This window comes from Lepisma saccharinum, chromosome 4, assembly GCF_977018435.1.
Source record: "Lepisma saccharinum chromosome 4, izLepSacc3.1, whole genome shotgun sequence".
Classification (NCBI taxonomy): Eukaryota; Metazoa; Arthropoda; class Insecta; order Zygentoma; family Lepismatidae; genus Lepisma; species Lepisma saccharinum.
In genome coordinates this window covers 115427911-115455301 of record NC_139232.1, presented here as the reverse complement: position 1 = coordinate 115455301, position 27391 = coordinate 115427911, and the positions used below count along the sequence as shown (strand labels likewise).

Genomic DNA, 27391 nt, shown 5'->3' with positions numbered 1-27391 from the left:
GCAGTACGCTTTTATCATCCTGGAACGGGACAGTTTCCGTTGGAGCAACAGAAGTTCCCATGCTGGGTCGACGAGCTCTGCAAATACAGGGACGTTCATCCTCTGAATATCTCGCAGGTTTCTTTCCTCATTAACCTCCTCAAGGTTCATTGTGTCCCGGGCAGAGCGAAGTTCCGTGTTCGGATCCTTATCGTGGCATCAAGGATGAGGGCGTTCGCTGCACGGCAGTCTCTTCCGTGGGTACGACTGTGTTTTGCCACTGCACTGTGTCAGTCTTCGTATTGAGTGACCACAGTCCAGGTCTAGCAAATATTCCTTGAATCCTGCCCGAAGGATATCATAGATGCTCGCATCTTAAGATAAATATTTTTGTTGTGTTTGAAAGGTGAAGGCTAGCACAGAGCTCCACGGAAACAGTGGTTCCAAGTTCGAGTCTTTGCCAAGCTATAATATGGATTTTCTATTTCGTCAGTTCATCATTCATCTTTATCATCGCAATTCACGCAGGGAGCTAGAAAAGCGTCGCGAAGTATACAAAAAATACAAGAAAAACAGAGGAAATACGTTCTCCATGTGACAATTGCAAACAGCAATTGTCTTAAAATTTCTTGACACATTTCATACACGTAAAAGACGACGTGGGGGGGGGGGGGAGTAAGAACATTTTCATAAAGCATCTCTCCATGTAAGATAATTTGCATACGCCTATCGGCTAACCATACAAGCACCCCTCCCCCCACATATCCAGAAACTCGACCAAACATCTCCCAGCCAAGAATTTCCACTTCGAGCACTGTAGATAACAGCTAATGTCTACAGTTTTAAAACTTATATTTAAGTACTATGGTCGTAGAATATCGCCATGAAATAATTTTATTTGAGCAAATAGACATCATAAATGCTGATATTAGACACCAGTAGAAAAATGCTATTTGATCTCAAGGATCGAACCCATTGCCTGCAATTAAATTATTATTGTGGACCTGGTACATTATTTTCGAAGCCTGCATTTGGGAAAGGATTTCAGTGGGCCTGTGGTGGCTGAATTCTGTGTGCAGTGGAACACAATTATGCGGCAACGCCCGTCTCGAAGGAACAATTTAAACCAATTTACATTCGAATGCTAATTCGGCGAACGTTTTAGTCAGCCTGGTCGGTAGCTCGACTTTGACATTGCTCTCTGAACTGTTGCGGTCTTCAAGTACCTCAGGCTTTCACCACTAGATGCCATCAGTGCGCAGAAAAAGCAACAATTCCTGCGTTGCTCACTGCATGGCCTGCCCTCTGTACAATTTTATCTGAACTTGGTGAGCGTTTTCTCAAGAGTAAATTTCCTCTACCTTTCCACTGTTGCCATTTTTCAAGCGCAGTTCGTTTTTAACCTGTTGAGAAGGAAAGACTTACTTGAAACTTCCTTTACGTTTACATTCGTGGAAAAAAATACTTTCCCCATAAGATTATTGGTATTAAGTCTGTATGGGGGAAGTATTCTTTCCCATGACTGCTGTGCAGACGTAGGTAGCACAGCGATCTACGATGCTAGCTAGGGGCCCCGGGCTAAGCACGGCTGTTCTTTGTAAGTGTCCCTTAAAGTTCCTCAGATCATCACTCATCCTCATCTTTGCCATGAGCCAAATATGGCAGAAAAGCGAAGTAAAATAAAACAGATCATTAATCAATCAAAATCCAGATTAAGTAACACCAGCGTTTTATTTTGTGACACTCAATCTGTATCCACAACCATTTTTTCCCTACTTTATCCAAATCAATTTGCTGATGATTGAAATATAATAAACTTCAAAATTATATTCTTCAAGGTTCATGCTTCTCATCAATAATTATGGATTGAAGAAAATAGTATCAATGACTGGACAAAATTAGCTAAAGTGCTACATTTCTTACCTTTCGACATATTGTAGCTCCATTGTCTTAATTAAGGTTAAGAATAAGTAATGAGCATCTGTTTCTTGCCCGGCTTCTTCTTCATCAGTTACTTCATAGAACGCAAGATAGATGGAGCGTTGTTTTATAACAGTACGTACATATGTGTATTTGGAACGCTTGTCTTTATAAGTAAATAATTATCTCACGTTATGTTTTGTGACATTAATTTAGCTTCATAGTTATGCCTGTAACTTTCAGGTGTTTACGTAGAACTGAAGGTGCGATGGTCGATAAGATGAACTGTTTGCAGATGATCGTAGATTACATCTCAATAAGTTGTCCAAGCTTTCCATTTGGGATATGTACGTACCTATGTATATTCTGTTGTTGAGCGCGATGTTTGCTTCCATATAAGGTTAGATTTATTTGTAATGCGAGGCCTAACTGCTAAAATGGATTGTATACGGGGTGTTCCTGAATATGATGGAGAATTGGATTGCGTGACACTAATTCAGTTAAGTGCTTTTTCATTTCGAAAATAACAGTTTGTGTTAAGCTCTAATTACACTTAGGAGACACTTCGCATTAGTGCTCAGTGCTTCGAAAGCGCTTCATGTAGCCTCGTGTGAAATGTCTGAAAGACCCGGGTAGTATCCTGCACAGTCTGCAACCCGCGCACCGATTCCTCGCCACGGGTCGCATAACGTTCAGGCGCTTTTTGTGGTCTGTGAGGATTGAGATTCGATTGCAGACGATCTTGAAAACCTGTTGGACGCGTAAGCTACCCGAGAGAGAGAGAGAAAGGGAGGAAGGAAGAGAGTGAGAGTGACAGTCACTCTACTGCTCTACCAAGAAGAGAAAAACCTTCAGATTCTGTCGTCGAATTTTCAACCCTAAGCGAGCGACGGCAATGCAATCAGCTGCTTGCCATGAAATCCTGCCCCTACGTTGCTAAAGTGTGCGGCGTTTTTCAACGCATTGTCGCCACTTATATTCAGTGACAAGTGTTTGCATCGTCATGAAAGAGAAAAGTACACTGCGAAAACAGAGATATAAACTTTAACGTTGTCAACGAAGCAAGGTAGGAATGCTAGAAATATGTAAACAATTGGACACCCGGGAAGCGAGAGGAGAAAACAAATGACTGTTCACTTTAGTTCGCGAGTTGGCCGCCGTCTTTCTCTTCTTGGTACGACTGTAAGTAACAGAGTTCAGAATATTAGGGGAGATTCAGGCGCCTCATAGTAATAATAATATTTTTAATGAAATCCAAACTGCTTCTAAAATGGTAAAACACTAATAATGGGCTGTAATTGATTAGTTTTCTTAATATTGGGGTTCGTTGTCAGCAATGTTTTGACTCTTCCACACTCCTGGGATACTTCAGTATGAAAAGCAATTGAGCTTGAGTCTTTTGAGTTCCGAGTTTTTGTTTTAAGTCCAATTTTTGCACAGATTTGGAATGGGCCTACAGTTTTAAGTAGGATCCGAATCACTATTAGCCTCCACCGGATATCGAACCCGGGGAAAAGCAATTGAAATAGTATGCACTGAGAAATGTTCATTCTTGAGACCTCTTTACCGTAGGTGAAGGAAACGAGAAAATTCCAATGAACTTTCCCAAATTTCGAACCGGCGTCATTACTTGAACAAACAAAGAATCACGTGTGCTCTGCGTAATATTCGAATTGACCCCTCTAACGGAACGAAGGAAGTCCGAAATCCCCGTTAGCCGCGGCAACACGGAAAAAATGTCTTCCGCTAGTGTTCGTCGAGTAGCGGTGAGGTACGCGCGCAGCAATTACGATGCGGCAGGCCGGCCGGTTGAACGTCGCGTCTCGCAGCTCCTTCTACCTCGAGGAGGACAAAGGAGGGATAACAGTGCCCGAGGATGCCGTTATGTCGGAAGAGCTGTCTCTCATATCTAAGGTGTTGACAAGCGGGAGGTCGCACGGAGCTTCCGTACGTGTCGAAGAGGACTTTGAAGGGACCATGGACCCGCAGAGGAGGCTGTTGAAATTCAGCACCGATGCAGCCGTGGAGAGCCTGGTTGGGTATCAGGTGAGTTCTTGCCCTGACACGTCACTTTGCCGTTGGCGGACTTCCGCTCCGTTCTTTCCTCGTTCCTGCATTCACGTGATTCACTGCGTGTGTGTAACAAGCGAGATGTCCACAACAAGACCACTTTTGTTGTGTCACTGTAAATGACGTAGGGGGTTTATTTTCGAGGATGCCCATGTCTAAATTACTTCAGGCATGTGTCAGTGTAGACATTTCAAAACCTGTACATTCTCGGATCCCCGCGCTGGTTACGCCTACGAAAAATCACATGCAAAAGTGTCTCAACTGTGGGGAAAAAAGCGACTTGACCTCCCTCACCGAAATGTGACCTTTTTGAATGAATCTCGGGATCTCTCGATGACAAATAGCTGGCCTTATCAACAATGCTTGTGCAAGTGGTTAAGGTTACGTGTTATGAAGACCAGAAGCCTAGATTCGAATAATGCCTTCCGCGCACATTTTTTTTTTAAATGTTCCATAGATTTTTCGTTCGTCGTCCTCATCGTCGCGATTAACTCATGTGCGTCCGCAGGATTTTCCAAAGATGAACAAGCAAGGAATGTCCTCCTCCCCCCTCCCCCGCGAACACTGAATTTTGAATTATTACGTTCTTGCCTAGTTTTACTTGTAACTATGTTTCGACTCGAATTCGCTCTGCGGAAGACTACGTGTTTTTCCCCTAATCTCGAGTCAACTAAGAAAGGAATACTAAATCGTAATCCCCCATTCGTTATCCTAATAACCAAAAAACTATGTAGAGTGAAGCACATTTGATTGATCTAGTTTATTTAGCGTCGAATTTCTTTCACTTTTGAGGATGAGTGGTGATAAGATGAACAGACGAAGGAACAATCACGCACATGTATGGACGACATAAGTCCCACAAAGGATTATACTGGTTGCGAGACCCCATAACCGTGTTTGTTTGTAATATGCAGTCCGGGGTGTAGTACATCGAAGACAGGTTGACATTTAGGTGACTTCACAAAGGGAACCCCATATACCCCACTGAGATGTATGGAGCCAATGAAATATGATCTCTGCGTAACCATGTTGGTAGTAAGGCAAGCTCATCGAAATACCACCATACCCATGGATTTCGTAAAAAAGGCTGTATACACACACACACACACACACACACACACACACATACACATACACACATACACACATACACACATACATACATACATACATACATATATATATATATATATATATATATATATATATATATATATATATATATATACATATGGCCCAGCAAGTCGCGCTCTAAGCGCGCCACTGATCAGAATCCAAGCAATATGAAGCAAATAATATGAGACACTTCAGAATACCTCAAGTGTTAATCTTTGCACAATGAAAGAAAACAGATTGTTCTGTTTGCTTATCGCTATATATTGGTTGTTCCGTTTTAACGCCGTTAAAATTTCCATTGTTTTTCTTCCTTATTCCTTGACATTAAAAATTTCGGTCTAGATAAGGAGCTCTTGCAGTACGTGTGTCGGAACCGCCTGCTCGCTGTCCGTGCGAGGCATTTACTCTTTCTTGCCTGTTGCTCGCGATAAAGCTCTCCGCGCTGTCACCGTTTCCCTGCAAAGGTTAGCGGTGCATGTCCGCTTTTACTGTCCTCGACCTTGAGACCATGCGCTCTCGTTTACGACCCTGATATTTTTTTTTTTTTTTTGCTTGCGAGTTAACTGCAGCTATGAAATGCATTGAAGATTCGCTACGGTGATAGCACACACCTGCGTTTTTACTGCGCTTGGGATACGAACTCTGGGTCTTCCGCCGAGGGTTTCTTGGACCGTTGCCTTCATCCAGACAATGTCCAGACAAGAAGGTAATGTTCATCTGGTTCAGTTGGGGTGTATCCTTACATTGGCGCAGAGCAATAATGATTTAAAAGCCAGTGGTGTTTCAAACTAGTTTTCGTCGTGTCATGCGTGATTTGCACTTCCAAGCGCCGTAAAAAACAGCTGTGATTGATATTCCAAAATATGAAAAATTACATGTGCTTAGAATTTCTTCTAGAACATTGATGTGAATTTTCGTGTAGTTTTCTTTTGCTTTTATCTAGATATTCTCAAAAGTTGAACGATTACGTAAGTGAATATCTAGATAACAGTGAAAGCAAACTACGCGAAAATTCACTTCAATGCTCTAGAGGGAATTCTAAGCGTACGCCATTTTTCATATTTTGGAATATCAAAGAAGCTTTTCGAACGAAGAGGGAAATTTGAAAAAAATTCGACCTGACGTCTGCAAAAGTCGAGCCTTAAGAGCCTTTTCTACCAGTTGATTTGTGAAACTAAACTCCATGGCGCAACAGCCTTTGAGGGCCAACACCTTTGGGTGACGTAGGGTGCTCGTATCGAGTTATCGCTATTGTTCCTTGGTCTTCGTAGACTGGATCCCCGGTTCGATTCTCGGTGGAGGCACATAGTAATTCGGATCCCACTTTAAACCGTAGGTCCAGTCCCGATTAGCCTTACTGTGCATAAAGTGTACTTAAAACACCAACTCAATCAATCAATCTTTGGACATTAGAGCCCTTACTGCTTCATCTTTTAACCTAAGCTCCGCAGTCGCGGCGATTGGGTTCTGAAACTGGAGAGTCAAGGGCAGTTTACTTTCCCTTGGCAGATAATGTTTAACAGTGCGGGAGCAAAAGTGGCAAAAAAAATGGTGACGCAGTTAGAGGACCCCTAATCGCTGACCAAGGACCTCTTGCATCAAGGACCAGAGCAGTAGCTATCTGGTTACCCGGGAGATTTTTCAATCAGTCTTATTACTTAACAAGCCTTGAACAGTAGAATACCATGTACAAGCTCGCCGCTCAGGAGATGATCCCAACGGAAGTGCAGTGACGTAGCGACAGGCGATTCCACTATTAGGGTTAGGGGAGTGCACCCTGAGTGAGAAACATATGTGGGCTCGCTGTAACTGGTGCAGCGATACAAGTCGTTTAGGGTTACCAGACGTCCTGTTTTACCTGGGCTAATTCTCTTTTCGAGTCCTAAAAATTGTCCGGGCAGATTTTCAGGAAAATCTGGAAATATTATATTTTCTGTTATTTGATAATAATTGTTAATATTATTTCCGTTTTCAATTTCAAAGTAAAGAAATACGACACACTCAGTTGCAAGCGCAAAGAAAAGAAATGTTTCTTCCAACAAAGAAAAATTGTTGAACTTTTGCGTCTCTTCTGTTGTAGCCGTTCGTCGAGTAAGGTTTTGACTTCAAAGCATTTCTGATATCTACCTCGGCTCATGGTGATCAGCAAGTTTCTAACAATAGGTAAGAAAATGCGATACGCCGCGGCTTTCTTTGATTTGAGTTTCGCATCAGAATTCAGAAATAAACAATAGTTCTTAACTGCTGTTCTCTTAATTGTTAAAGTCAGTGAAGAAGTGAAGTTATGTGAATCAGCTGTCTGAACCACGGAGATCTTGAACCATGCCGAAACGCAAATGTGATTTGAGTAAGGACTTACCTTACAAAAACTGTTTCCTGACTTTAGACTTGGAAGAAACAACTCCAAGACAGAATGTCTTGCAGAATGTTAATTTGTTATTATTTTAAAGTAAGAGACAGAGTTTCACAACCGTATAATATTACGGGCATAATGAATAAATATTAGAATATTCAGACATATGTCTGTAATGAGGCCTATTATTAGTTATACGGAAACGGTGTGGGGTGACCTTCCACATAGTACACCCAAATGTCAACCTCACTTCCACGTTAGTGCACCCTGGACTGAAGACTAACGAGGCTCTGGCAACTGGCCCCATGGCCAGTATAATTTTGTTTGTATTGTCCTGGTCTTTTGTCCTTATGTGTGCTGAGTGCCCCTTTACAGCCTCAGCTTTTAACGAGAGTCAGAACATTTTAATATTTTATGATTTTAGTTCTGCAACGTTAGAGTTGTGATTTGTAACGATAAGGGGCTGGACCCCGTATAATGTGACGGGAGCAAAATAGCCTAAGTGCTGACGCTCCCAAAATTTTAAATTCAAATAAAAAAATCAAACGGAAACTCTGTGAAATTGTTTTACAGGGGTGTGTGATCTATATGCTCACCAAATGCCGTATATTCTTTTTTAAATTCTTTGAAATGCAGTCTAAATAATGCACAGGATAAGCAATACAAAAGTGTTCTGGTCACTGAAAGAAAAACAGCAAACTGTTGCTGCGGACACGCTCTGCGTGATTGACGCAATCAACCCCCGCGCACTTCGAAAAGGATACTAGACCGCAGCGGAAGGCTTTCTGCTACCCCTAAAATCTGCAAATGGACCGGTCCTTCCCTTCACCCCCGCTTCCCTCGTTTGGGGATCTTCTCGTGAGCGGTGAGCTGTACCTTGAGCCGAAAATTGGTGCCCTAACAGGAACTCTTTCCATAGACAGTAGTACACACAACAATTAGGTGAAATATACAGGCGTAGACGTATCGAATTGAAATTTAATTGTTGCATAAGAAACGGTTTGACCAAATTGAAGGTTTCAAAGATGTCACCCCTGCAGTGTTAATCTTCGTACGTTCATGCCTTTTGTTTTCGAGCAGAATCAAGATTAGCAAGTTAATTTCATTCCGTTGGGTCTGAAATGCGATCACACGGAGTTTTTGAACTCGTATTTCCCACGTCCGTTGCTTTGTGTCTCGGGTGAAAATACATTTTAAAAGTGGCCCATTCAAGAAGAAGCAAGGGTATGAATAATTCTGTGAAAGATAACTATATCTGTTTTAAAAAAATTGAATATTTTGTCTCTTAACAATATTCGTTTATTATTATTATTGCTTTTCGTCCCTCACTTTTTCCGACACAAAAATAAGGAAGAGGTTGTGCAAGATGGAATGCATAGAGGGAGGCCCGTCGGGAACTTTTTGTGTGTTCGGCAATTTTCGTTTGATGCGGGTTAGAAGCCTTCACAAATTTGCATAAAATAAACTATTTTTCTTCAAATTAATGCTTTCCAAGGATACCTGAAGTAAGTTAACACACGTGGAAATCGTATAAAACTGTTAAAATTATAATTACTATTCAGAAAGTCTAGGTTTCACATAATGTCAACTAATCGTGTTCGTTTAATATCCCGGACGGATTCACCTGTAGAAATTCTATTTTGCAGCTTTGGGTATAGGTAGAAGTAAACTGGAGCACGTGACGTCCGTTTTCTTCTAAAAATTTAGACGAAACGAGACACTCGTATCCTTCGAAACTTTGTTAAACAAGAATTTGTGTTTTTTTTTTTTTTTTTGAAAATATCACGTAAGTAAAATATGTTTTAGGCGTTTTAGAATTACATTAGGTGATGCAGTGTATCTTTCGATCATGCCTGTCGATCAGTGTATTTGGGTTGAGTGGTTCTGTCAGTTTTTATTAGTTTGCTCTACAAGGTTTTTATGTGAAGAACGACTGTTATCATCTTGTAGGTATTACCAGGATTAAAAGATGGCTTATACATGGTTGGCTGATATTTATATACGCATATAAAGATATGTTAAATCCTACGTATATTATAGAATATAGTAAAAGGTGGACGGTCAATAGACGCGCGTATAGAATGTGACAACGAATATAACATGCGGCTTTTCATTAAGAGATAAATCACATATTTTGCTCATTCTTACTGAAGAGCCAGCTAATGGCAACTTAAAACCTGTGTAACGTGGATGCATACATTCAGGATAAAATGCCGTTTTGGAGGGTAGCTCTGAAACTTAGCAGCACCCAAGAAAACGTTAACAAAAGTTGCGTCCGTACTTAAGTCTGCACTGTACGCTGTGGAAGTTGGTGTGGCTCACAATTCCAATGTGAGAGGCCAAACAATATAAGCTTTATGACTAAAATTACCCCCTAAATTGTAACGTTTTTTCTTGTTTTCTTGAACGAAGTATGTAAAGGTTAACAGCAGAATAGAATAACTACACATTTCATTGCTGATGGCCCTTGATGGGGGAGCTCAAAAATCCTATGTACGCCACGCTATTATTTCAGTGAAGGAAAGGTGATAGTTTTGAAACCGAGAATTGAAATCGAAAGTGTTACGTGAAGCGCGGTAAATAGCCGTGTAGTCTTGTTTCAAGCGGACGGTAGCCGTAATGGCTGCGTAGGCATTACATGAAGGCCGTGGCTGTTCTCGTGTAAGGAAGAGTGAAGAGAAATTTCGTTGCGCTCGAATCCACATGCTCAGGAAGTCTGAGCTCATCCTGAGGGGAATGCCTTGCGAGTGGATGCAGAGTTTGTGCACGATGAGAAGTTTACGCTTGTCGCATTGAGCTTGACGGATTTTGAGGCAGTTTTATTCTTGTAAGTATGTATTTGAAGCTAGACTAGTATGGGTGAGGTTTCGAAGTGTCGTAGGATGTTTTTCGTAGAGTTTCAAATCCGGAAGAAGTGCGTGGGTAAACAAGCGTTCGTCATATTTCAGGCACAATAGTTTGAACGTAAGATCCCAGGCTACGTAGCCAACCTGGACAAAGACGAGTAATAAATTGTGAATTCGTACTCTGGTCGAATTGTTTAGTATTTTATATTTGGCAACAAAGAGTTAACGTTTTCAAGACGTAATCAAGAAGGTTTTGAGCGCGAAATATATAGTTATGTGCGGATATGTTTTCAAAACAAACTATGTTCGTAATAAATCATATCTATTTTGGGGGCGTATTCACACATTACTCGTAGCGTAAGTGAAGTTGTCAGCACGAATCTCTACAACCAGCCATTCTTATCAGAATCACTGATATGCATTCCTGATCTCCACATCAAAGGAAGACGAATTCATAAACGAGTGTCGAACCTAACCTACCCGCCGCAACCGAAGAGGGAAGCAAAATCCTACTTCCTGATCCAACAGCTGTCGGAAATTAGCCAATAACTGGCCCCGTGGCAGAGTGCATTGTGTTGTGTCATGAGTCATGTCATGTTTCTTTGTGAGTGTCCCTTCCATCACTTTAACCTAATCAACCACATCATCACGATTAGTCGGAAAAACATAAAAGCGACATAAAATGAGAAAATTACAAGTGAACTAAATAACATAATTACCAAAATATTGGTGTTGTAGACATGAAGTACAGCAGCCAGGGGTGCCCACGGGGGAGATGCATGACGCACCTGCGTCATGGGAATGTTTGGGTAGGAGGACAAAATTTTAGACTTTAGCTTTAGCACCAACGGGGGGGGGGGGGATTGTTTCGTTTGACTTGTTATTGATTTTTAGTTATGTTTATGTTAAGTATACTAACAATGGCAGTGAGCCTGAGCAGTTTTGTATGTTTTATGTTAGCAAACATGAATGTGAGCTGTCCTTTTTCTTTCTTAGGCTTTTAATTTCAACGGCAATGAAAGGTTTCGAATATCATGCGCTTTCCTATTGTTGGCATCTCGGTCAGTGGTAAACAATGTCTGTGTTTTCTATATGGTAGTTCTGAGTCGGCTCAGAACTTCCGACATGCGGAATTCAGTTTTAGTGTTGAATGATTTCAGGCACGATGTGTTTCGCTTGGATGTGTTCCTATGCTAGGACTGACAGGGCAATTCTAAAATACTGTCAGTTTTTGTTGTCGAAAATTTATTTTTTAAAAAATGAAATCAAATTATCTACATTCAAACAAAAAACAATTGATGCTTATTTATCCAAACTATATTTGTGCGTGTGTGTGTTTAGCGGGGGGGGGGGGGGATGATGAACAATTATTTTGGGAGGATTTTGATGAATGACTTTGTGGGGGATGTGTCCTCGGCCTTGGGAGGAGGGAGGATGGCCACCCCTGATAGCAGCGGCTGTATTTAGACATTAGATTCGGTACCCTACCAAGGATAATCTTACAGAAAATATGTTGAAGCACAATATTATACCCAAAGCATTTGCCGCCTTTGCACCTGTTTGTGCAATACAGAAATTTAGTATTATAGGAGATTGTACTGTACTGTGACTTTAATTCTCATAACTTTCAACAATAAAAAAAAGTAACAGCAAATTACCAATGTTTTGTGTAGGGGGAGAAATCTATATATTTCCTAAGAATGTGGGTGTTACTGTCACCACATTTCATTTCTACCATGAATTGTTATCATCCACCCACTGTCGCCATGTTGACAGGTGCAAGTTTTCTGTTGAGTTGAAGGTCGCATGGCTATCCCAGTCTTCGCCTTATCTCTCACTCTCCTGTGCATGAGGTGGTTTTACCATGTATGGTTATGAGGACTACACTCGATAAAATACTCAACTGCAATTGACAGTGAGCGGGTAAGTTAGAGCTAATAGCTCCATTTTCATTTTACTAATATTGGTCTATGGTAATAGAAACAATTGAGCAAGTAGATTCAGTCATTCATGTTTGATAATTTCAACATTTCTGTTTGTATTTTGTTCGAAATACCCATTGTGAATTTCCACTCCCTTTCCCATCATTTCATTATATTTAGGATGTTAACGATTTATTAATATTCTTTATTCTCTGTTTGCTTGCATTCAGAAAGTAACACAATGTTCATTTACAGGAACTTGAAGTGCTTTTCAGATAAGACAACTTTTCACACTTGAACACTTCACACAATGCTTTTGACATGTTCTTATGTAAAACATTAATACATTATTGAAAGCACAATGTGCTCAAAGTGAGTAATTGTTCTTTCTATAATATAATTTATTATTGCATTTTATTATTTTTGACAACTTCCAATTACTGGATGTTTCTTTGGGTAGGTCAAGCCATTTAGGGTTAGTTGTATTAGTATTTTCATACTTCCTTTTCTTTTCTGTATAGAAGGGTATTCAATATTTTAACATTAAAATAGCATCAAGCGGCTTTAACACATGAGCACAATAGCTACGCTGCCTACTCCTTTTTTTGTATCAGATTCCTCCAACATTTATATAAAGAGTTTGCAAGAGTACAATTACAATCTCAATGTTTCAAATATACTTGACAGTGTACAACATTAACAAACTCATTTGACATTATACTTAGTGTGATGCAGTGATGGTGATTGGGTCCCAAAACGGGGGGGGGGGGAGCAAGGTGCCAAAACTGGTGGGGGAGGCAACTGCCCTGGTGGTGGGATGGATGTTATTAGATCATATGATGGTGCAGTCAGAGAAGTGTCCATAAATTTCTTAAATGAGGTTTATTACCTCTTCTTCAAGTTGTTGGTGTTATATTTTTCATGATGCTGCATTCAACATACTGGAGTATTATTTGCATTTTATTACAATGCACTGACTTGTATGGTTTCTCTTGTAGATCCAGCTGCTGATGAACCAGGCATTCAGCACCGTCCAGCCTTTGGTCGCAACTCCCGATGCTGCAGATGAGAACCCTGAAGGTGTTTTCCAGGCGATGCAGAAGGACAGCCCCAGCCCTGGGGACAGCGACAGTGACACGTTAGAGTCTGGAGAGGATTCCAGCCAGGCCCAGAAAGTGGTCGAAGAGAGGAAGGGTTACATCCGCAGGGTTTGCAGCAGGCTGTATCACCGAAAACCTGCGGCTTTCCCCCATCTCTTCGAATGTGTTCTGTTGGTCGGACTAAGTTTTACGGAACATCGTGTTTATGTACCTTACATCAAAAACAAATTTCCTCCAGATGTAAGTATCCTCGATGAAACAAGATATTGTGTTATTTTTTGCAAACTTAACACAGCTTAATTTTTCTTGTATGTACGCATTGCTTGCTCAGCTGGTAACGTGTCTGACTACCATGCTAAAGGTCCTGGGTTCGATCCCTGGCCGGTTCAAATCCGGGAACTTTTCTAACGGAAGCGGCCCCGGTGCCCACCCAGCGTCGAATAACATGGGTACCTGGGGGAAACCCTGGGTGGTAAAGGTGGTCAGGGGCGTGATGCTGATCACATCACCCCCACTCACGACCGGATCAAGAAAGTGTGGGGCATGGCATGGTGCTAAGCACAGGGGAACACTTTACCTTTACCTTTTACACATTGCTTGCATTGTAGAATTATTTCTCTTGTAGTCAACGGTTGGTGCAAGCATAAAAATGCAGTTTTTTTGTTGTTTCAGTAGAACACACGCTCCCTTCATCAGACATTTCTGTTGGTTTAATTATGATCCTTTAATCAAACCAAAAATTTGTGTCTGATGAAGTGAGTGTGTGTTCTCCTGAAACGTCACAACAATATTATGAAACCTGCAAGAAGTGTGTTAATATGTTGTGGTAATTGTGAATCAGAATGAAAGTTTTGGCATGTAGTTAGTGTGTTTACACTAGCAAAATCTTCGTTGGACCTTTTCTCTCTCAGCAACAGATTTTTTCAAGAATGTCTCAAGTCACCGATATTCTAAATTTTTAATCTATCCGAGAGCATTCAGGAGATATTCATGTAACTTTCTTTTGCAAGGTGTTTACTTATTTGTAATAATTTTTGATGCTTTATTCAATTCTCTATTACAAATATGCAGACAGTAAATAATCTGGAAAGAACTGAACATAGATTTAATTGTGTGTATTAATTCTGTTTATAGCAGGTGTCCTAAAAGTCACGCAACCAGAAACTTTGAACATGCGTAACTTTTGTACAAAAAGCGATGAGATATAAAACTTACATTGGGTAATTAACTTTGTCTATGCAAATATTTTTTAAACATTAAACAAGACATCCATGCTCTAAATGATTGTTCAGTGTGCGGAAAAAGTTGCTAAGGTGTATAAAAGTTTTTGCGCCAAGTTATGTACGTTGAAAACCTGAGTTGGGTGACTTTTCAGACAACCCCTTGAGGGCCAAGACCTGCGAAGTGACTTTTCATTGGGTAGCATTCCAAGTCCCATCATCTCTGTTATCTGACTTCCAAGACTAGAGTCTTCTGCTGTTGCTTTCCAGTATCTTCCAAATTGTCTTTAGGGGCTTCCACAAGGAATCAAACCCAGGACTGTTACAGTGCTAACCATGTGGCTGCATGGCACCCCTGGTTACATTACTGAATCTATTATTATTATTATTGATATTATCATTATTATTCAAAATTCAGAATGTCACTGTGATAAGTTTTCATTGAGGGATATAGGACAACATAATGCTCAAGCATGCCTTATCTAGTGGTACTTGAAAATATATGTTGTGAGGTTTTTAATGTACAATGGAAATATATATCATGTCACTTTTAGACATCCGTGAATGTTTGTAATGCTCTTGCCAAGATTGCTTTTTGCCTGAAGCCGGGGAAGCCAACAGTTGTTTTCCCTCGATGGCTTTCCTGTGTGAAAGGTAACAATAGGCCTTTGCCCCTGTAATTGTGGGGCCGGGTCAGTTTTGTTGGAGGTATAAATACCAAGTTCCGACTTGTTCATAGAGAGTTACATAGAGTCAGATGGATACATAAAGAGTGAGCGCTGTATGGATGGGGGGGGGGGGGGGCCTCTGCGTGATAAACTGTGAGAGCGAGTTAACACTATGGAGCGAAGTCGGGAAAAGTGCATTCCTCGGTAATGGGGCAAAAGGCAACTTAGAGCATTTGTTACTGGATCTGAAATGGAAAAATGTATATATGGAGAAGGGGAGGGGTGTAAATAAAAGTGTACATAACAGAAAGATCTGGTAGACGTTTCTCTTTACAACAATGTACAGTTGCACAATAAGCTGTCTGAAGTAAAACTAACATACAACCATGCTGTTTGGCAATGCTACACCCTGTAAAACCAAGATCGGCAGGTAAAGTCCACTTTAAAAATAATAATTATTATTATTATTATTGTTTATGGGTCACATTGCTCATTTAATTTGTTTCATAGTGACAGAAATGCATTGTTTTTATCATTTAGAAATGTACAAGTGGGGAAACAGTTTCATTTTGTGTGCTTTTTACATGAACATTTTTTAAGTTCAATGCATCTCTAACATAGGTGCAGCTCAACTGCAGCTTTTTTAAAACCTGATTTCATTGTTTCAATCCAAGGTTTGTTCAAGAAATATATTTTACAGTTTGGAAAACAATTTGCATAGAAGCATTCACTTATTCAATTCCTTTTTGCCCCACAGGCAGATGTTCCACCATGGATCGAGCACTTCTGCTTCCCAGATGCAGCTGAGTGGCCACCCTCCGAAGGTACCTGCGGCCAGACATACTCCCTCGTGATCACCAGTGAAGATGGCACAAGAAGGTTCGGCTACTGCAGGCGAGTGCTGCCGGAAGGAGCCAGCATGTGTTTGCCGCTCGCATACTGCATAATAAGCCCTTTCAGAGCGAATGGGTTTTATTTTAAGGTCAGTGGTTTTCTTCTTGCTTTATGTTGTGGTGTGCACTCTTCTGTAATCTAACTTTGCACTTGACCATGTTATTTTAATTGCATGGCATATCTTAGTGAACACACTGTTAAAAACACTTGATTATAAGTCTGCTAGTACATGGTCGAAAGAACACCACATTGAGTTATGTCTAAATTCTGAAGAAAGATGAAAAGATTCTCTCTGGCTATCAACCAGGTGAGTTGTGGAAAGGATTCGAAGCTTTTGAAAGCTAACGCCACTCTCATCTTCAGGGTAGAAGTATAGTGTTGAGGGTCAACCTCGTTTGTGTGTGTTCAGATTCATGGTTGGCTCAGCACTGTACTTCTGCCCTGAAGATGAGAGTGACGTTAGCTCTGAAAAGCTTGGAATCCTTTCCACAACTCACCTGGTTGATAGGCCAAGAGAATCTTTTTATCATTCATCGTCAGGAAAGCTAAATTGCATACATTGGATCTTCAATTTCACTTTGAAAAACCTCTCATGTGCTAAAAGAAGTACTTTACATGATAATCTGTAAGTCCTCCCCTCAAGTTTCCCAATATTTCTTCTTAATTGTTATTTGTCTAGTTCAAGTTTCAAAGCAGTGACTTATTGAAAATTTTAAGTTCTGCACATCTACAGATCTTAAATTTGGTGTACATTTAATATAAATGAAACATTTAATTCACCAGTGATGATTGACATTCACGGTGTGCTTAACGAGATTGAGTGATCAGTCACAGTTGCCTCCACTTGTTCTCAATTCAAGCCCCAATCTGGAGGCACCTGCATGTAGTCTTTCATCTAAATCATCATTCGTCCTCATCACCACAGTCTGCTTAAAGAGGTAGAAAAGTATCATAAAACTGTCTTGGAGAAATTTAGTTTCTTTGTGTAAGCAGGCTCAGAATTAGAGGGAGGGGCTATAGATCCGAGGGGCCCCAAGTGAGGAAGACTTGCCTTTGAAAGTGATACAAAATTAAGAGAATGAGATATTTGAAATGTGATAAATAATAACTGACAACATGACACAACTTAGCCTCAAAGCTATAAAGAAAATTATATATAGATGGACCTCACACTGGTGTTAGCCCAGGGCCTCCACACATATATAACTCTGGGCGTGATGTAGAACATAGTTTGTATTTACTCCATTCCTTAAAATATAATAGAATTAGATAAATGTTAGATAAAATTAATTGATGTAATAAATTACTAACACTAACATTTTGACATCTAGGAAAAGTTCATAATTATAGCTATGTAGGGAAATAATGCCACAAAGAATGTGGTGAATATTTCGTATTGTTTACATTCAGTTCAAATAGAGAATCACACTTAGATGCAAGTAATGCTTACTTGAGTTGATTCAAATTGTCATGTGTCTAAAGGGCTCCTATTTAGTGTCAGATCGATGTATGTCCATAGCAATAAAGTATAGTTGTACCTCCAATTTACTGATTTTTTTTCAAGACAGACTTATTTCTAATACATTATTTCCTCTCTCCTGTAAATTTGATAATTTGGAGTTACGTCCATCTGGTTCTCACAATTAAATTTATTCCGTTGCTCGTGTAGGTTTTGGCTGAATTGGAATCAAAACACGGAAATCCCGAAGCTGTCCAGGCAGCATTCATTAAGGAACTGTACGCTCTGGAGTTCCCAGGGCCAGGTCAGGGAGTGAAACTAGGTACAGGCAACGGGCTCGCCATAAGGAGGCCAGTGGATACAAGGCTGGAAGAGAGAGACCTCACGGAACTCTTCTGCTGTCTCCAGATTCCAGTGTTTCTCCAGCTCTTCAGCTCGCTCTTGCTGGAAAGGAAGCTTTTGCTTGTAAGCAGGAACCTTGGGTAAGTGCTTGCAGCAGAATAATGTTCCGGTGTCACATTGGGGGAGAAGACTTTCTGCAAACATAATGCAGATGTATTGGTGTTACATGTTGATGACCTCACGTGGCCATCTGAACAGTGGCATGAAAGCAACAATGAAAAAAAAATATTTGGGAGGTATTATGTAACATGGTAATTAATAGAGGCACATATTTTTGGTAAATAAAAAAGCAAAATTTCAGGTTCAAAAGCGGTAAATAAAATAAAATTTCGGTGTTATAGCGGTGAATAATCACATCAAAAGTGCTATATAATATGACATTTTGGTTTTAAAATTTTGAATATAATCCTAAATTTGATTTAAAAACTGCACTTATTACACAAAATAAACTTACCCCTGCTAATAGCACATTTACGTAGTTACCAGAGTATTTAGTCTATTCCTGTGTGAAGCAGTCTATTTTTGCTTGTGAAATATTTACTGCAGAATTAATCAATTTTCTGTGAATTGCATAACTCACAGGATACTTCAGACTTCAGAAAGTGTCGTGTCGTGTTTAAGAGTATATTTCACATTTTGCAGTTCATTTCGCATTATTTTATGACAAAACAGGGTAGAAAAATGTGCCTCACACCTTTCAGAAACATGAAAAATGAACATTACAGCATGTTATTTCATATTTAGTTTTTTTTTTTCAAAATCGAAATTTGCATGCCTCTAGTAATTAATAATTAGGAGTAGACAGCATTCAAATCATTTCAAATCTGATACCTTTCCTGACTACAAATGATAAAGGGTATTCAACTAAAATCTGTGCTGAAACAACCTTCTGATGGCCGGGACCTGCCAAGGATTTTTTAAATTGGGTCACATGTGGTCAACATTGATTCCCATTGCTGTTGTTTTCTGGCTTTTGAAACCACAGCCCACTCTTTTCGTCTGCGGTACTTAGTTTTTCTCAGTTTAGAGCTGTAAATTACCTTACTGCCTAGTATATCTCCTGTGTATGCCAAATCATAAATAACATTTTATCTGGTTTGTAGGTGCTTCCTGTAGAAGTTGACAAGTTTGCACTTGCACTCTGGAAACAAGGACAACTTTTCCTTTGGTGTTAGCTGACAAGCTTTCCATATGTCATACCCAAAGTGAACAAATAATATGTTTGTTGCCTCAAGTAAATATCGTAACGTTAAATATGCAACATTCCCAATCTTTCGAGGGCTAACTTCAGACACACCGAAAACATGAAATCTTCTCTAGAACTTAACCTGATCAATATTGTGATAAAACCTCATCATCATTATCTAAAGAAGTGTATTTTGTACTCTTAATAAAATGTCCTGAAAATTCTGGACAATTCAAAATATTTGTAGCCACAAATATTTTTCTGTCAACACAGAGTCAGAACACAAGTTCATCTTCTTCACAGCATTTCAATAAAACCAGGTTTTCTTTTTCAGAACTACATAAAATATAACCAAAAATACTTCATTTTGAGTCGGACATGAACCTTAGATATTTGTGGCTTTACTACACATTAAGAACAAACCAAATTTTTGCTAATGCTTATTTAAAATACACCCCAACTGCACACATTGATTAACAGCTTGTTGAAAATTTTATTCCATATCTTGATGACACTAAGTAGTGACAAAAATTGTTGGACTTGAAATCTTATACTGTTATTAAGCAACTTATTTTCTTGCCTTTTTTTGTCTACTATGTCATGTACAGCAAGATCCATGAGTATTACCATGCAAATTGTCATTAATTTTTCTCGTACATCCTATGTGTTTTTAAGTGATGGATTTTTATGTATGCTGGTGCAGAAGTTGTCAACAGCTTGTTTTGAGTTTTCTTTTAATTCTTGAAGCTCTTATTGGTCAAATAAAGTGCACGAACATGGTGATGGACAATTTACATGGTAATACTCATGGATCCCACTGTACTTCAAACAGTTGTCATTGAGTGTTTCAAACAAGTATCTGTATTATACTCTTGACTCCACAGTTTTATTTTTTTTTAGGGTGGGGGCAGGAGGAGGGTGTTTGTGTGTGAGATTTTTTTTTCATACGTGTTGATTTAATCTGAAACCTTCCAACATTGACAATAATTGCATGTAATGAGAATAATTGTATCAGTTTATGGTGAATATCATAGAAAGTTTGCTTCTCTATTTTTCAGGAAACTTTCATCTTGTATTGAAGCTCTACAGTCCATTTTGTATCCATTTTCATGGCAGCATACCTTCATCCCAGTGCTACCTGTTACTATGCTCGATATTTGCAATGCCCCCACGCCGTATATAATGGGCATTCTCAAGTCAAAGGATGGAAAAGTGCCTGCTGTTCACCCTGATGATGTGAGTACCTTCTTTTTCTCAGGATGGTTTCAGCCGGTTAGAATTTTATTTTGATTTTGAATAGTTCTTTATTTATCATCTGGATTGTGAAAACTATTTTGGTATCTACTGTTTTTAAAATGAATGCTGGATGATTTGAAATCCAGATACCCAGATGAACAGTCCTTAATCTAGAAGTATAATGCAACATAAGTCTTTCATCCTTCCCTATCATGGACAAAGTCAATCCACTGAAGACCTTCACAAATATTCAACATTCAAAACAACATTTAATACTATAACAAATCTTTCAAAAGTGGCCGCGGTGGCTCAGTCGGCAACGTGTCTGACTACCATGCTAAAGGTCCCGGGTTCGATCCCCGGCCGGCATTACCCCCACACCCCCTATATGCCTTCATGGCGTGGTGCTATGCACAGGGGAACACTTTACCTTTTTTTTTACCTTTTAACAAATCTTTCAAAAAATGACAATCAATTCTAAACTAAGTTTTTACCCTTGCACATTCTTGATTAGTGTTGTGCAACAGTTTGGTATTTTGCAAATTATGTCTACATTTTATCTTTGGTCCAACAAATTACATTGACTACCAGTGTCAATTAAACATTTAAGAAACAAGTCACAAATTCTTCCCTGTATTTCTGGTGCTTGGTGAAGTGAGAATATGCTTTACACCAATTGACTTCAAAACGTTTTCCCATTCATTGGATTTAAATTGATGAGTTTAAGTCAACAATGTTCTACAGTAACTAATTTACTAGTGGGAACCATGCAAGAACATTAAACAAGGTGGGGAAATGCGCTCCAATTTGCCCTGCCAAAGAAGAACCATATGGAGCTTACTTGTAATTGTGATGCTTACCTCTTGCATGCTAAGTCTTGTCTCGGTGACTTTAATAGAGTTAAATATTTAGACGTTGGTAAAGATGAATTTTTGCCTGTTGCATTTTTACTGGAGTGGTTTGATTCAGAGCCTGAGTGGACTGTTACAGATAAAGGAACTCCTGCACCTTTCCTTGAAGCTCCAGAAATACATGGAAGAATTTGTGACTTATTTCTTAAATGTTTAATTGACACTGGTAGTCATGTAATTTGTTGGATTATAAAGTTTGGATCACAAATCACCAACTCTTGAGACCTTCTGTAAACAAAACGACTGCATGCACAAAGCATTGCAAACTCATAGAAGTAAAATAATCCACTCGAAAATCCAGCTTTGTTACAGGATTCATTACGTGAGGTAAAACAACAGCCAATTTGTAGTATGGGATACACTGCCGCAAATGACGTCTCGCTTTAAACCCAATGCTCTTTCTTTTGTACTTATTGCTTCACCTTTATGGTTAACTCTTTGTACCAGTAATCATTTCCCATAAATTTGGCTTCTTTCTTCCATGCAAATTGAATATATTTTACTTGCATTTTTTTTTAGACAAAATGATATAACATGGTATTGTAGTATATTTCTAAGGTTTGATATAGATAGAAGTGTATTTGAAATTTGTTTGTAGATTTTATGTAAATAAAATGTATAATGGGCATAGACAGCCATATGCAATGCTGTAAGTCCAATAAATATATTGATGATGATAGCCAAACAAGACAAAAAAGTTTGTAAATTTTTTGCTGTTGGAAACTTTGACAAGCATCCTAATAACAATTTTTGTTCCACCAAATATAGTGCACTTCGTAAAATAACTTGGTGACATGGCAAGGCAAGATAAGTGTGAACATTTTGTAGTAATATGCATTGTAACTTTCAATGAGCTTAGAGATTTGTGTACATAATGATATTTTATAACATTGGTTATTTTCTAAAAACAATCATGTGAACAGCAAGGAAGTAGTGCCACTTTCAACATGGCGAGTTCTAAGCAGGTAACAGCAGATGATTGCAGTAGTCGGCGGTCATGAATAAGCTGACGTGGAGTGATACATCAAATCGGTGAGACTGTTTGTTAACAGTAGGTCTCAGGGTTGGTGATTTACACTTTATGTTCTTTATTGCCAAGTATAAAGCTGGAACCAATAGAAGGAATTCAGTTGGCTTGTTTCGCTGGTGAGCAGTGCATAAAAATTGTAGGTTTTAAATATGTCATTATGCAGTTAGGAGATGAATTTTTCCACGTGGGTTTATATGTACAGTCCCTACCAAATGTTTAAGACCACCAACTTTTTTCATATAAATTTATCCTGACCGAAAGTTTTTGTACAAATATGGAGTGAAATTGTATGGAAGTAATATAGTGTGGGAGACATATATTGCCGAAAAGATATTGGTATACAGCTTGTACTTCTTGAGATACGAAAGTGGAAAATCAAATTTCTTAACTGAAAAATCCAGCTGAATGTATATGCACATAACCGACGTTGTTATGACAGTACTGAATTTTTTCCAGTATTGTGGAACATGAACGAAGGTTTTGGTGCAAATAAAAAAAAATCCCAAAGAAAATTTCTCATTTTATATTTTTACTTCTAAAATTCGCAAAATAAAATAAATAGCCCCAGGGTAACGTCTGTACTGGAGGACCGGATTATCGCAAGACTTGCCACACGTCAGCAGCAACAATGGTTTGGATTCAAGCGAGGCAAATCACATTGTTGCCTTGGCCAACACGAGGTCCGGACCTGAATCCTATAGAAAATCTATGGAATACCATTGGTCTTCATGTAGCCAGATGCCAGCGAAGGAATGTCTAGGAAGTTCGTGAACAGATCTCCGAAGTATGGAATGAGATTACGCCCCAAGAATGCCAGAAATTGGTCCACAGCATGAGAAAACGTGTGCAAATGTGCTTGAAACTTAAAGGTGGACCTAAGGACTATTAAAATTTCATACTTCATTCATCTAATTTCAGGAGAAATGTTTGTTTCAAAGTTCAGATTTAATGATACAAATTGTACCTTTAGTTGCATCTATTAGTTATAAGTGCATTAATTTGCCCTTACACTTTGTTGATCTTGATGTACCTTTCAATAACATTACATAATAATTCCAGTTTTGTATTAAAGTGTTTATTTCATGAAAAGCACTCTCATATTTACTTTTTCTGTTTGTCTGAAAAACACATGACAAGGTGGTCTTAAACTTTTGGTAGGGACTGTAGTTCAACAATTACATGTCAATTTGATCTTGGGAGCACCATTTTTGTTGCAGTTCAAGGCTATAATTAATTATATGTCTACTGTTCAACTAATTTATTCAAGTGGCAAGGAAGTATCGGCTCCTTTTGTTCGGAGTTCCACAAATAATACTTGCTCGTTAAATTCCGTAACTGGATCTTGTAAAACTTTGACATTTGAATCTTCTCATGTGGATGATTCTGTTTAGTTTATGGCAATGAATATTGTGAAGCTGGAGTTGTTGAAGATTTATTTAACTTATTGCTCAAATATCAATATGTGTCATTAAGTATTTGGGTTAGTTGCAAATATTGTTTTGCTTAAATGAATATATGAAATTTTGTGAACTTGGTGTCTTTAGATGGACCAAAGATAAAATGTAGACATAATTTGCAAAATATCAAACTGTTGTGCAACGCTGATCAAGAATGTGCAAGGGTAAAAACGTAGTTTAGAATTGATTGTCATTCTTTGAAAGATTTGTTATAGTATTAAATGTTGTTTTGAATGTTGAATATTTGAAAGTTATGTAACTGTTCGTTGTGTATAATTAAGATGTTATATCTATGAGATGAAGCCACCAAAGTATGATGGCTATATTTTCTTCACCCCAGAAGGGGAGGTTATTGTGACTGTCATTCTTTATAACAGTCCCAATTTTGTCACGATAAAAATCTTTGATAAGAGAAAGGAGAATTCACTGTTACTGTTTTAATTATGTATTATGCAGCATCCCCGATGGCGCAGTGGTAGCGTTGGCACCTTGTAATCAAGGGGTCCTGGGTTCGATACCCCGGTGGAGGTACATAGTGGTTCAGATCCCACTTTAAACTGTAGGTCCAGTCCCAATTAGCCTTAATGTGCATGAAGTGGACTTAAAACACCAACTCAATTATGTATTATGTGATATATAGTATAAAACATGAACTCGTAAGTTGATTTCTGTATTTAAAACTAACAGTGATATTGAATTCTCCTTCTTATCAAAGATTTTATCGTGACAAAATTGTGAATGTTATAAAGAATGACAGTCACAGTGGACAAAATCAATCCACTGTTGACCTTTGCTACCAATTTCCTTCAATACAAGAATCCTGTAAACATTTCTTTCTCCTCCCATGCTATGTGACCTATCCACCAAAATTTTCTTGATCTAATTATTCTAACACTATCAATGAATAGAATATTATGAAACATTTTCCATTCACTTGTTTCTTTATTCCCCAGATCCAAAAATCTTTTACACAATTTAGTTTTGGAAATAAATTTTGTTTCTTTATTAGTGTAAGAGACCACATCCACAATTTTTTACTATCTCTATTTTGTGTATATGGTCGCTTGCATTCATCCAAACAAATATATGTGTGTTTGTACTGCAGAAATAAATGGTTGACTTGCTTCAACTGAAAAACTTTGAAGCTGCACAATCTCTCCTACATCTCAACTAACTAGTTACAGTAAATATGTGATACATGTGGAACAGTATCAAATATTTGGTATTCTTCTGTTTCTAATTCTATAGAAGATCATGTATGGAGCAGTGAAAATTTTAGGATGGAACATTGAAAAGGAGATGGTCTAAGAATCTGCTAATAAATGCCATATTTCAGGTTAAACAAATCGCTTACAGTTTTCACCTTAAAGTACAATACATTTAAGGACATTGCAGTTAGATGATGACTTCTATTATGATTTGTACTTGTTGAAATGATAGGATGTTAAATGTTGTGATTGTTGCTAAAGATACGATGATTTGTTTTAAAATTTACAATATGTATTCACTTCTGACTGTTTAGGAATGAAGTTTGTATTGTGTTATAATACTTTCTTTTTAATATAATGCAGCCAATATCTTATATTGAATATAAATTAGACTATGCCACCTCCATGTTGTTTTAGTATCTTGATTCCTTAAATTTATTCTCCCATGACTGGTAGTGAATTTTCCAACATGCTGTTACGGGATTATTAAAAGTTTATTTCAATTGCAGCATTATGCAAAATAAACTTAAATATTATTATGTTTAGTTTTTACTTATTGTTGAAAGTATGCCTTTACATAATCCTGTTATTTTTTTGTAATGCCCCTGTATAATTTGAATATGTTAAATCCAGTATGACTTACCTGAACTGATCATAATGCTGTGAACATGTAAATATACTTGCCTTATCGAGCTCTCTTTGTCGTTACAGGGAATACTCATAGATCTTGATGAATGCAAAGTCCTCCACAGCATGGGAGATGAAGCAACCATCCTGCCACCTCGTCTGACGAGAGCTCTGAAGATGGCCCTGCAGTTGGTGACAAACACCACACAGCCTCAGGATGCCTCTAGAAACGTTCTCGTCAGCGAAGCTTTTGTGCGAATGTTTGTTGAGGTGTGTGGCCACTATGAAAATCACGTAGTTACGCAGCAGGATGGGAAGAAAGTCTTTGAGGTAATTGTTGATACTGCTTAAGTAGACTTGATGAAAATGGTGTATTGATGAAATGCTGTATTGACGAGATTTTCTAGGGTGCAACTGGAGTAGAATGGAATATTTAATTTTAATTCAGTGTGTGTGAAAAGTCACAGAACAGAGATTTTCAACATAACGTAACTTTTGTACAAAAAGTGATAGTCATGAAACTTACGCTGTCATTAACTTTGTCCATGTCAAAATTTTTTAAACATTCTACAGTAAAATCATGCTCTGTATGAACATTCAGTATGCAGAAAAACGTACTAAGGTGCAGAAAGTTCTTGTATCAAGTAAAATCAAACATGGTTAAAAGACAGATGTGGAGTCGCTTGCAAGAATTTTCAATGTGTATCGTTTGTCTGCTTGGGTATTTAATAAATCAATAAAGAAACAATACATTTTTATGCATTACCTTTTACTCTAAAGAACATTTATTTTATCTGATAATCCAGTAAAATAGATACTTGAAAAGTATTGTAAATATTGTCAGGATCTGCTTTGATTCACATCACAGGATATTACTAAAAGTTTTCATTGCATAATATAAAATAAAATTGACCATATTTCAGAAGTTGCATGTTCTTGTGTGAATAGTAATGTGCTCACATGTTTTCTTTCTACCAAAGCATGCTAATTTTTGTCATGGGTTTGTGTGCAAATAATATGTCTTGAGCTTCTTATGTGAGCAACATATTCTTTGCTTCCAGAGAGAATCTTTCATCAAAGCTGTAGAGTCCAAAAGCCTGCAGATGTTCCTGGAATGGTTCACAGAAACAGCCATGTTTTCAGCATTTATTGACTCCAGGCTTGAAAGGGGTGTAGAAATCAGAGGTAGGTCTGTAAATAAACTTCGATAAGTATACAAAAGGATAAGCAATGCTTTACTTTGACGGATGGTTGCCAACATTTGGAAAGACTTATTTTTTGTTTCTTAAGACACTTGTCACATGTTAAAAACTGTTACACTTGTATCACATAGTAGAACAGTGAACATTTAGCAAATTCTACTGTTATTATTACTAGTTACTTTAATAATTGTGAATTACAGTTACTTAATATGCATAAAAATATATTTTATCTGCCATATATTGGTGACTTTAAAGCGACTAATACACCAAATATGAAAATATTCCATTTGTGTTACATCATCATTTGACACATTCTCTATTTAAGGGGAGGGTTTCGTGGTTCCAAACCCTTCCCAAGCTTTAGTAAATATTTTGCGTTAAATAAACATTAAAAGGAGGCAAGAATTCTGACTGCGAAAGGTTTTGAAAATTTATTATGTAGGAGATAATCTATGCAACAGTAGAGTAAAATATCTGTGCATTCTAAGGTTAATGCAATATTTGCATTGTCACCTTCAGGAATGCACTTTTAGAGCATGTGAGAAATAACCCCTGTAAAAATAAACATTGTTATCTCTAGTCAAT

At 38.3% G+C, this 27391-nt stretch overlaps 1 protein-coding gene across 3 annotated transcripts in view; it reads left to right on the top strand.

The window, feature by feature from the left end:
- Window positions 1–27391, top strand: part of LOC145986818 (uncharacterized) — an 89183-nt gene that overhangs the window by 54251 nt on the left and 7541 nt on the right. For all 3 annotated transcript variants that reach the window (XM_083121270.1, XM_083121271.1, XM_083121269.1), the window contains 6 exons: window positions 13205–13546; window positions 15952–16176; window positions 17758–18029; window positions 20194–20371; window positions 25689–25934; window positions 26666–26789. In XM_083121270.1, the coding sequence (XP_082977396.1) occupies window positions 13205–13546; window positions 15952–16176; window positions 17758–18029; window positions 20194–20371; window positions 25689–25934; window positions 26666–26789 (1387 nt within the window). The remainder of the gene's footprint in view (window positions 1–13204; window positions 13547–15951; window positions 16177–17757; window positions 18030–20193; window positions 20372–25688; window positions 25935–26665; window positions 26790–27391) is intronic.